General features: G+C 48.0%; 1 protein-coding gene across 1 annotated transcript in view; it reads right to left on the reverse strand.

Moving 5' to 3' along the window:
- Positions 1–1,591: 1,591 nt before the first annotated feature.
- LOC144220371 (transmembrane emp24 domain-containing protein 11) overlaps positions 1,592–12,092 on the reverse strand; it is a 22,105-nt gene continuing 11,604 nt past the window's right edge. The window contains exons 2-5 of the mRNA XM_077750583.1: positions 9,470–9,570; positions 3,344–3,469; positions 2,506–2,652; positions 1,592–1,741 (exon numbers count right to left, since the gene is read on the reverse strand). Coding sequence (XP_077606709.1) covers positions 1,592–1,741; positions 2,506–2,652; positions 3,344–3,469; positions 9,470–9,570 — 524 coding nt within the window. The remainder of the gene's footprint in view (positions 1,742–2,505; positions 2,653–3,343; positions 3,470–9,469; positions 9,571–12,092) is intronic.

A 12,092-nucleotide genomic window follows, 5' to 3' on the forward strand; every position in this document is an offset into this window, starting at 1 on the left:
TGCTGGGAGAATGGGGGGGGGGTCCCTGCAGCACACTTCTGCCGACTCCACCAGCACCCTCAGCTCCTCGGGCCTGTCCACACTTCTTTCCAGCCCAGGATCTCGGCACTCGGGGTTACCTCTGCCTGGGCTGACTCCCAACCCCTGCCCGGCCCGCAGGCTCTGGCTCCACCCCCCCCTTGATGCCAGGTGAGGACGCGCCTCCTGGGGCCCAGCGCTGGCGCCGGAAGGCATCCTGGAGGCAGCGCCCAGTTTCACCCGCCTTCCGAAAGGGCGGGGAGAGCGTACTCCCGGGGCTGACGCCTGCGGCCTCGGCGACCTCTGCCCACGGCCCCTACAGCCGCCCGCCCAGCGTCCTGCTGTCTGCGCCCGCGAGGCTCGTGAAGGAGCGGGGCACCTCGGCCCGNTCCGGGGCAGGTGGTTTCCCTCCGGAGCAGCGAGGGGGGCTGCTTGGACTGTGTCTGCGCCCTCTAGGGAGCTGGGCGCTCTTTGAGAGCTGAAAGCTGAGGAAACAGCTGTTTCGCAGTTGCACGCCGGTGACGCCGCCGCTTCGCCGCGGACCCGGTGTGGGAACCGGTTCGGAGAGCCCTGGGCCGTCTTTCAGGGAAAGAAGCGGCCGAGCCTCGGGATGGCGCTCCGGGTGGGGCGCGGTAATCGGGCGGGTGCGCCCCCTTCATGCAGGGCCGTGGCCGTGGCCGTGAATGTGTGTGGCCGCTGAGCCCTTGAGAGTGACTGGTCCACAGTGAGATGTGCTTTGAGCGTAAAATACGCTTGGGTCACCAAGACTTCATAGCAGAAAAGGAACATGGAGGAGCGCCAGGGGCCCGGTCGGCCGAGGGGCCACCTTGGGCTCGGGTCATGATCTTGTGGGCTGTGGGTTCGAGGCCCACGGTGGGGGGGGGGGCGGCTCTTTGCTGACTCGGATTCTGTGCCCCCCCCGAAAATAAATAAACAGGAAAACAAAAAAGGAATGTAGGGGCGCCTGGGTGGCTCAGTGGGTTAAGCATCTGACTTGATCTCGAGACTCATGAGTTCGAGCCCCGCGTCGGGTTCTGTGCCGAAAGCTCACAGCCTGGAGCCGCTTCAGAGTCTCCCTCTCTCTCTTTGACCCCCCCACCCCCACTCACACTGTCTCTCTCTCCCTCAAAATAAATAAACATTAAAGAAATTTAAAAAAAAATAAAACTAAAAAAGAAACATAAACTACCTCAATTCTGGACTGTTTACATATTAAAATGGTAATAATTTTTGATGTTTTGGGTTAACTATCACCGGGGTTAATTTTACCTTTCTAAAAAAGCTCCCTTTTTAAATGTGGGAACCAGAAAACTTAAAATTTACATATGTAGCTCACATTTCTCCTGGACAGTGTTGCTCTATACCAAGTTAAAGAACTGGACCATGTGCTTATTCTATCAAACTCAGACGCCACATTGTTACAGTAATATTTTATCACCGCTATGATGCTGTAACATTAATTTCAACCTTTGATAATCTTTGAAATCATAAAAGCAATACTTGGTTATGAATGCATATTGATTTATTAACCAAACATTATGCAAATCAGCAAGCAGTTTCCTTTGTTAGCATCTTAAACAAGTTTCTTAGCTATAAAGAAGTCTTTAAGGTGTTTCATTTGGAAAATTCCGATTGAGATAAAGATTAATGTTTGTGCAAAAGCCCACCATAGAACATTGCTATTTGTATCTTCACTGGTCATTCGAAAATTTTCTTCACGGTCCTATGTAGAAGAGAAATAGGCAGGTTTAGTTTCTTAAAGTATTTAATGTATGAATTTGAGGGGAAGGTGCTATATGCTTTGAAGATGTTTAATATTTCCCAGTCTCATCCCAAAGTGCAGTATCTGACTAAGCCAGGGTAAGTTTTAGCTTAACACAAGGACTAAGAATCAACCTTATAAAGCATATTTTTGTATTTTGATGTAGACTGTCTGTTTGATCCATTATCCTGTACATTTATTTCCCAGCATTGAGCAAAGTGTGTGTCAGCCAATAGTGCCAGCTTTTCATCGTCAGCTGGGCGCTGCGTCAAGCACACCTGTCCTGGTCCTATTTTCCAGGTAAGGCGGCTGGAGTCTGGAGACGACACCAGGTGAGCACGGGGGCAGATCTCACCCCATGTCTGACCAGAGTCCACTGAGCACAGCGACCCGGAAAACACCCAGTGTCCCAAGAACAGAACTGAGCCTCGTCATGTACGTGGGGCATGTTTGGGAGCGTTTATTGATTCATTCTGCCAGCTCACACTCCAAAAGCGAATGAGCCGCAGTGCCCCTTCCTAGAGGAGCTCACAGTCCCACAGACAGTGAAAAGGTCGTGAGAGCTTGCTCTCTCCCTTCACCCTGAGTGTCCCCACAGTGCTAGCTCCCAGAGGAGGACCGAGGAGCAGGCAGGTTACTCTCTCCACAGTGCTTTCCGGGGGCTTTGTCTCCAGGGCTGCGTTCCTGGCAGGAAGAGAGAGAATGAGCTGAATGGGCAGACTGACCCTTTGATAGTTTTGTTCTTTGACTATTTGCTCAATTTGCTCAATTAGATGTCCCAGCTTAAAGCTAACTTCATTAACTTTGTCCTTCGCTTGAGCAACAGCTGCATCAAGGTCATGTTGTCCAACTCGAATCTCTAAGTGAATCCGCTGTACAAACAGTGAAAAGAAACATTCTTAAAACAGCTCCGCTCTACTTTTGCCTTGTGTGTCCCTGCCTCCTCTCCAGCTCTCCCCACCACCCCCCTTCAAGAGCAGGCCCGCTTCATCCCGGTCTCTCACTGGCTCTCAACCCCCTGCCATACTCAGTAATCTTTCTTGGTGATAATAATGCATTAAATTGTGATCTACGACCCAGAGAGAGTACTCACCGCCCCCCTCTGCCCCCAAACATCAAATTTACTATTAGGCAAATGCCTTTGGCGCTGAGGGAATTTGATTCCTTTCAGGAAAATTTTCTTGACATAAAATGAAATTTCTGATACTAACGCACAGATTCTTTTCATCTGCCCTCAGCACATTTAGAAAATAACCAATCACCATCTGCCAAGTAAGAGTTTTATTTATGGGAATTGCATTGTTAATTTACCCTCCGGCCTTCGCTTGTTTTCAGGCCTGAATGATCACAGTTCTTTCAACCATCCCTCATGGTTCTTGTTTTTCAAGCCCTTTAATCAACACTGTGTCTCTCCTTTGAACCCCTTCCAAGCTGGGCAGCCCCTTCTGTGGTTGCTGCGCTGAGACGCGGGCCCAGGACTTTCCTAAGGCTCTAGCCAGTCCGGGTGTGCCGGTTCGGCACAGCACCTGCTCATCAGCACAGACCAGGGAGGCACGGACTCACCAGCTTACTCCCTCCAAAGGACACAAGCGTTGTAGAGTTCGATTCCAAGCAGATGATGTGTTCGCCAGGTGAATGTGAAGTAAAAGAGAATGTTCCTTGTGGGCCATATAACTTGGACAATAATACCTAGGATTGAGGGTTTCCATAGTTTAAATTTATTACTCTCTAATTTCCCTTCTTAAAAGTAAATCTCCCCAATATTGTTTAGTAAAAATTGTGCAATTCCTAAAGAAGGGATGAAGTGGTTGATGAACGTGAAAATTATTTAGCCTTGTTGGCAAAAACAACACATACACACAGAGTAAGATATCATTGTCAAAAATTTAAATAAAAGCATCCAGGGATAGTATTGAGAATACCATCTCTAAACACGGATTTGGGAATGTAAGTTGAACAACCATTTTGGAGAGCAGTTCAGCAATATGTATTAAAAATTAAAACGTATATAACCATCAACTCAGTGGTTCTACCGACAGAAACTTACTCTATGGAAATGCACAAGTAGACAAAATTATATGTAAAAGGATATTCAGTGTGTTGGTATTTGTACTGGTAACCTTTCTTTCTTAAAATTTAATACTTTTCAGTAGGGGTTGATTAAATTTATACAAAGTCAAATAAAGGAATAGTATGTGGCAAAAAAAAAAAAAAGAGTATTGTACCCATATCTGTACTAAAGGTGTCCCTGATATCCTGTGGTAGAGTAGTCTGTATAGGATCCTATTTTTTATTTAAAAAATCATTTGTAGGGGCGCTTTGGTGGCTCAGTCAGTCAAGTGTCTGACTCTTGATTTTGGCTCAGGTCATGATCTCACAGTTCGTGGGTTCAGGCCTTCATTGGGCTCTGCACTGACAGTGCGGAGCCTGCTTGGGATTCTCTGTCTCCCTCTCTCTGCTCCTCCCGGACTCAAGCTCTATCTCACTCTCTCTCAAAGTCAGTAATTAAAAAAGCATTTGTAAAAGCACGTGTGTGTATGTTTCCAGAAACTTAGAAGAAGACTCTCTATTCTCAGAAGAATGCACACCAGGCTTTTAGTTGGTTATTTTTGTTGGACAACTTTGACTTTCTGTTTAGCTAATTTCTATATTATTTGCCATTTTAAAAACAGGTGTAGGACTTCTAGTCTGTCAGCAAGGAGCTTGGAAGTTAAGCCACTCTGTCTTAACAAGTAAAAAGATGAACAAAACTAAAAGCAATTATTTTTAGATCTCTCAGTGAATTGAGGTTGCAGAGTAAACCACTGCTCCCAAAGCTGCAGACACAAATGAACACAAAGAATCACAGTTTATCAGAGACTCTGTGGCACCAGAACTGGGTTCCTTTTACCTGGTACATGGTGTCCAGCTTTCAACAACAAGAAGTTTCAAGGACTGCTAGGTGGCAAAAAGCATCGTTTGACGAGACAGAGCAGGCATCTCAGCCAGAGTCAGACACCTCAGGGTTACCGGATGAGTAGACCAGGAATTTGGAAAAAACTGTGGTTAATATGCAAAGGGCTCTCACGGAGGGAGAGCAGCCTGCCGAGAGCAAAAGGGTACTGTAAGCAGAGGTGGAAGTTCTAAGAAACCTTTTAAATGCTGGAACAGAAAGGAAGGATGCCTTTGATGGGCTTATTAGGCTGGACACGGCTAAGGAAAGACTCTCCCAGCATGAGGATATGACCATGGACATTTCTAAAGCTGAAAAAGCAAAGAAAAAAAAAGACTGAAAAAAAAAAAAGGAACATAATATCCCCAAACTGTGGGACAGTTGTTAAAGATGTAACGTTCACCTAATGGTCATACTCCAAGGAGAAGACAGGAGGAAATGTAAGAAATACCTAAAACAGGGGCGCCTGGGTGGCTTAGTCGGTTAAGTGTCCAACTTTCACTTAGGCCATGATCTCGCGGTTCGTGGGTTCGAGCCCCGCGTCGGGCTCTGTGCTGACTGCCAGCTCAGAGCCTGGAGCCTGTTTCAGAGTCTGTGTCTCCCTCTCCCTGACCCTCCCCTGCTCACGCTGTCTCTCTCTCTCTCCTAGNGAGCCAGGAAGCTCGGAGAACACCAAACAGGATCAATGCCAAATGAACCAAACCAAACCAAAGAAAGATCCTACGCTTAGGCATATCATGAAACTGCAGATGTCAATGATAAAAATGTCTTGAAGCCAGAGTAAAAAAAAAAAAAAAAAAAAAAAAAACCTTCACAAAAATGGAGCAAAGGTAAGAATTAATTTGACTTCTCTTCAGAAACCACACAAGAAAGAAGAGCATGGAGTGGAATATTTTAAGGGTTGAGAGAAGAAACCCATCAACCTAGAATTCTGAATCCTGCACAATTTCCTTTCAAAAGCGAAGGAGAAATAAAGATTTTTTCAAAAACTGAGGGAGTTTGCCATTGATAGACCTACCTTGCAAGAACTGGTAAATTCTTGAGGGAGAAGGAAAATGATATAGGTCAGAAACTCAGATCTCCATATAGGAAGAGCGTCAGAGAAGGGCTAAGTGAAGATAAAAGCTCATTTTTCCTAACTGATGTAATAGGTGCTAGTTTGTGCAAATAATAGCAGCAATGCATTTAGTTATAGTTCATGTGTAAATGGATGACAGCATGATGAAAAAGGGCAGGTGGGAGGAATCCGGAATGCTTTGTTACTATAAGGCACTTGCACCCCCTGCGAAGAAGTATCGTGTTACTTGAAAGTGCAATTGTGTTGGTCGTGAATATATATTGCAAAATCCAGGGCAACCATTTAAAAAAAAGTATAATTGATATGCTAAGGAGACAAAATGGAATCACATAAAATACTCAAAATCACAAAAGATTGGAGCTCCTGGGTGATTCAGTTACTTGAGCATCTGACTCTTGATTTCGGCTCAGGTCGTGATCCTGGGGTCCTGGGATGAGCTCCACGTCAGTCTCTATGCTGAGCACGGAGCCTGCTTGAGATTCTCTCTCTCCTCGTGTCCCTCTCCTCTGTGCACTCTCTCTCTCTCTCTCTCTCTCAAAAACCCCCCACAAAAGATAGAGTGGAAGACAAAAAGGAACAAAGAGCAAGGGAAGTGAGGAGAAAATGGGAACCAACGTGGTGGATGCTCATTGCAGCGCTACCAATAATCCCTCTGAGCATCAGCAGTCTCTATGTCCCAGTGCAAAGACCGAGATTGTCAGAGGGGATCAAAACCAAAACTAGTTGTCTATAAGAAACCTACTTTAAATCTAAAGACACATGTTGATTAAAAGGTGACGGACACCATAGAACTCAACGGCACCAGCAGTCAACGGCCTACTTCATCCACCACCAGCAGGGTATGCAAATTCTCAAGGTCACATGGAACATTTGCAAAGACAGACCACCTTCTGGGCCACAAAACACACCTTAATCTTTTTAAAACAGAAACCATCAACTACATTATTTCAACAAATAATAATGATAACAGAAGCCATACAAAGTCTACTCTCAAAACACAATGGAGTTATAGTAGAAATCAATAACAAAGATAGTTGGAAAATCCCTAAATATTTAGAACTTAAACACACATTTAGAGACTAAGCACATTTCTAAAAAACACATGGGTCAAGGAAGAAATCATACAACAAAGTTAAAATTATTTTCAACTAGGAGAGGATTCTGGGAAGATGGTGGAGTAGGCAGCACTAGGGGACTGTCTTGCCATCTAGACACTCACACTGTTAGAATCTGTGAATCTGTCGCATGTACCTATTTTGGAACTATGGAGTCTGTTGAAAGCTTGCAGCTTCCACGGGAAGCCTTGGGTGGTAAACTGTGGTGACTTTCGGTCAGTGTCAGTTCTTACCCCGGTATCAGCTACCCATCTCCTGCACCCCCACCCCCATGTGCACCCCAGCCACATGGCAGGTAACTGTGCGTGTGTTGCTAGAACAGCCTGCACATGGCGTGTGGAAGGAAGCCAGGGTGGGCAAAAAGAGCCTGTCCTCCCACCATCAGGGATCTGCATTACTGTCACGTACAAGGGATCTTCAATAAGATTATCAGCAGACTTCTCATCAGAAACTTTGGAGACCAGAAGGCAGTAGATTGATAAACTCAAAGTGCTAAAAGAAAAAAAGTCCAAAGCACATAAAAAGATGCTCAAGATCACAGGTTGTTAAGAAAATAGGTTCCAGGGGCGCCTGGGTGGCTTAGTTGGTTAAGCGTCCGACTTTCGCTTAGGTCATGATCTCGCGGTTCGTGGGTTCGAGCCCCGCGTCGGGCTCTGTGCTGACTGCCAGCTCGGAGCCTGGAGCCTGTTTCAGTCTGTGACTCCCTCTCTCTCTGACCCTCCCCTGCTCACGCTGTCTCTCTCTCTCTCTCTCTCTCTCCTAGAAATAAATAAAACATTAAAAAAAAAAAAAGAAAATAGGATACAAAATGCGTGTGTTTGTGTGGTACATATATGTTGTTATGCCTGCCCACCAGCCACGTCATTCCCTTGAGCTGTCAATCACGTGCTGTAGGAATGAGTAGATGACCAAGGTAGGCAGCTTAGGATGCACCAAGCTCCTAGTCTCACTGATCAGGGAAGAATGGTCAGAAGCCTGTGGGGGTGCTGATACGGACTTTAAAAGGGGATCTTGTAAGAAATGTTGAAACTAGGGCTGTTTCTTCTTACTTCCAAATGGACAAGAGCTTTCTTGAAAATCTGGCATATGGGGTGAGAACTTTGTCTCTCTTAGGCCAAAAAGAGGGCTGGATGTGTACTAGGACCATGATGATTCTTTGTCAGAATGCGTGGAAATACTTTTCACTCCTTCTGGAAGGACGTATTGTTTCAGGGGACGCCTGGGCGGGTCAGTCCGTTAAGTGGCTGACTCTCGGTTTCTGCTCAGGTCATGATCTTGAGGTTTGTGGGTTCGAGCCCTGAGCTGGGCTCTGTGCTGACAGTGTGGAGCCTGCTTGGGGCTCCCTCTCTCCCTCTGCTGGCCCCTTCCCCACTCTCACCATGTCTCTCAAACAAATACAATTTTAAAAGTTTAGAAGGGGGTATTGTTTCAGGCAATTACGTTTTTGAAGAATGAACTTTCTCTGTCTTAGAGACAGTACTTGGGATTTTCTGTAACAGTTTTTAGCTCAACTAAAATTTCAGGTCAGCATTTAATAAGCCACGGAGACATTTCGAGATTGCTCATGAACAAAGACGAGTTGGGTCTTGGTATAAGTATAGGGAGGGAGGGAGCTATGTGGACAGGAGTCTGGGAAGCAGCCCGGCAGAACCACCACTGCGCCAGTGCCAGGTGCACCAAGAGAAGGTGCTGCATCAGGCCAGGTTCAAGTGTCCCAGCAGTCCAGCTGGAGTGGGGGCTGCACAGGAGTAAGGGTGCAAAATCTCTCCTGGGCTAGGACCAGGGAGGCATCCAGTGTAATGAGAACAGGGACTCTGCGTCCTCTCCGCACCAGTGGAAGTGCCTGCTCTGCTCTGTGAGGCTTTGCTCCACCATGAGCACATCCCAGGGCAGCCCCAAGTCCGAAGGGAAGTAGTTCTCGCAACTGTGGCGGAATTAGTGGACTGAGAAAGAGCGGCTTGAGCTGGCGCGGTGGGGAATGGAGGTCTCCGGTACATCCAATACACAGATGAGAAAACAGTCTCGGAGCCGTCAGCCTGCTGAAGATTCAGCTTGACAATCCATACCTGAACTTGGCTCTGACTCCAAGATTTGCATTCCTCCCACTTGACCGTGGCGCCTTTGCCACTCCTGCTAACTCCTGGGGGACAGAGGCCCAGAGGCTGCCACATAACCAAAGAGAGTGCCTGCCAGGCAGGAGGGAGGAGGCGCCGCTGTGGCCTTCGTGTCTGGGTGAGGCCGTGGCCCTGGCAAAACCACAGGGATGCCTCGGCCTGTGGGTCCCATCCGCCCAGCGGGACCAGCAAGTCCAGGATGAGGAGTAGGCGGCCGAGCATTTCTAGTGCTTTAAAATGTTTTGTGCTAAGGTCTCTGCTCTTCAGCTAGACTGCGGGCTGACTGGAGGCGGGCACGTGCCGTGTCTGTGCAGCACCTCTATTCGGGGCTGTGCACGTTACAAACTGTAAACTCTGGTCACCGAGTGCTTACGCAGAGGCTTCTCAAATGACATAAGCGTTTTTAGCAAATGAAAAGTTTTAGTGGCAAAACACGAAAGAATGTTTTACCTCATCATTGTAGGTTGTAACAGTCACAAACATTCCCAAACCCGGAGCCGACTCCAGGAAGTCGTGTCTGTGGGTGTCCCATTGCTGTATCCTGAAGGTCCCTGTTTCACAAATACAAGACATTTGTTATAAGTGTAAGAAATATTTACACAGGGGCGCCTGGGTGGCTTAGTCGGTTAAGCGTCCGACTTTCGCTTAGGTCATGATCTCGCGGTTCGTGGGTTCGAGCCCCGCGTCGGGCTCTGTGCTGACTGCCAGCTCGGAGCCTGGAGCCTATTTCGGAGTCTGTGTCTCCCTCTCTCTCTGACCCTCCCCTGCTCACGCTGTCTCTCCCTCTCTCTCCTAGCAGTAAATAAAAATATTAAAAAAAAAAAAGAAATATTTACACAACGTTACTGACAGATGAATTTTCTTTTCAGTTTGGCTGACTAGAAAATACTGTAGTGTAAAGAGCTTACATCCTGGTGATTAGGCCACGTAGCAGAGCAGGAAGGCCCCGGAGGAGAGAGGGAGGCGAGGCTCGTGTTCACAGGTGACCTCGCTGCTCTGCACTGAACTCCCTCGGAAAATGGGGATAAGCTAAGTCCCTCCTAAGTCCAGAGCTGCGAGGGTCGTTGAAACAATAAACAGCCCATGAAAACTTTCTACGTCGAATGTGAGCCTCGTGTGGGCCAGGACTCTCCCAGTGTCCCCAGTAGCGTGTCTGTCACCTAGCACAGCTCCTTGCTAAGGCCTAGGCGTGTCCTTCCTTCCCCTGTGGCCGGAGGCTCCTGCGAGCGTTTGCATCCCAGAGAGTCTCCCGCTTTGTCCTTTAGCGCATGAAAGCACCGTGTGGCCTCACTTGCCCCCGGAGCCCTTGGCGTCGAACGTACCTAGCAAGGAACGATGCTAACGAAAGGAGTTCATGTTTATTGAAAAACATTGAAAGACAGCCACCGGCCCTTGTGTGTGCTGGGTACTGTGCTAAGCACTTAACGTGCCTTCTCATTTATTGTTACAAGGTGCTTTGATGAGGTGTTTCTGTTCCTTCCCCAAGTCAGTTGTAAGTAAATAATGAGCCCCTTCCGTGGTGAGAGCGCGCTTCCGGGAGTGAGGACGTGAACGAAATAGACACTATCTTTGTTTTCAGAGCTTTGGTACAGAGAGAAACAGACAACAAGGAAATATGTATATACTGTGGGAGATTTTAAGAATGCTGTGAGAGGGGCGCCTGGGCGGCTCAGTCAGTTGAGCGTCTGACTTCGGCTCAGGTCATGATCTCATGGTTCGTGGGTTCAAGCCCCGCATCGGGCTCTGTGTTGAATGTTTGCTCAGAGGCTGGAGCTGCTTCAGATTCTGTCTCCTTATCTCTCTGCCCTTCCTCCACTCATTCTCTGTCCCTCAAAAATAAATAAATGTAAGAAAAAAGGTAAAAAAAAATGCTGTGAGAAAAAGCAAGTAACAGGGATGGGGGCTTGGAGTGTTCTATGGGGAAGTCAGGGATTGCTTCCCTGAAGTTTGAGCAAAGACTCAAAGGAATAGGGGGGTAAAATATGTATATAATTTTATACTGAGTATCCTTATAATTTGTTTCTGTCTCTATATCCCATTCAGTTCTCATTACTTGCCAAGCATTCTAAAGAATTTACACATAGTCTGAATTTTCAGGACAACACTACGTAGGTGGTACTAGTTTTATGATAATTTTACAGATGATGAAACCAAAGCAGAAAAAGCAGTTTGCCTGAGGTCACACACCCAGCAAGTGGCAGAGTCAGGACTGAAGCCCAGGCCTTGCAGCGCCTTTCCCTTTGCCGCCACGTAATGCTGCCCCCGCCCGGGGAAGACTGTCTCGCAGGAGTGTATGCAGAGGCCCCGGGGCAGGGGCACGCTTGGGGTGCCAGGGGACAGCAGGGCTGCTGGGGTGAGGGGGTAGGCACAGGACCGTGAACGGCGCTGGGAGCCGCGCAGGGGCAGGGCACGGAGAGCCTGCGCATTCTGTGTACGGACTGGGGAAGTCGTTATTTGGAAAAGTGAAGTCAAGCGGCTTTTGCTCTGGAAAATTTGGCGTCTGGGTGGCTCGGTCAGTTAAGCGTCCAACTTCATCTCAGGTCATGATCGCAGGGTTCGAGGGTTCGAGCCCCACGACGGGCTCTGTGCTGACGGCTCGGAGCCTGGAGCTGCTTCGGATTCTGTGTCTCCCTCTCTCTGCCCCTCCCCTGCTCTGTCTCTCTCTCTCAAAAATGAACATTAAAAAAATGTTAAGGATCACTGACGATTCTAGAAAAGATGAAGTCCGTTCCACCCTCTTCCTTCTGCTAATTACAGCTAAAAACGTTGGGCAAAACGTATAAAACAACAGTCAGAAGACTCAGAAAGGTAGAAAAAGGAGAACCTCAAGCCTCAAAGCGCACCTCGCACCTAAGCAGTGAGCGCCCTGTTCCGAGTGCCCACCCGACCTGCCCTGGCCTGGGTGCCTGGCCTGGGTGCCTGGCCTGGGTGCCGCAGCTGCAGACCAAACTTGAAGGGAGGGAGGACGAGAGCGAGAAAGCGAGCTGATGCCGCGGGGTGGAGGGACACCTGCCCCGCCCCCGACGCGCCCCGCGAAGGAAGCTGCACCCCTCCCCCGCGGGGCCCCACATGA

Source organism: Crocuta crocuta, unplaced genomic scaffold, assembly GCF_008692635.1.
Source record: "Crocuta crocuta isolate KB4526 unplaced genomic scaffold, BGI_CrCroc_1.0 scaffold179, whole genome shotgun sequence".
Classification (NCBI taxonomy): Eukaryota; Metazoa; Chordata; class Mammalia; order Carnivora; family Hyaenidae; genus Crocuta; species Crocuta crocuta.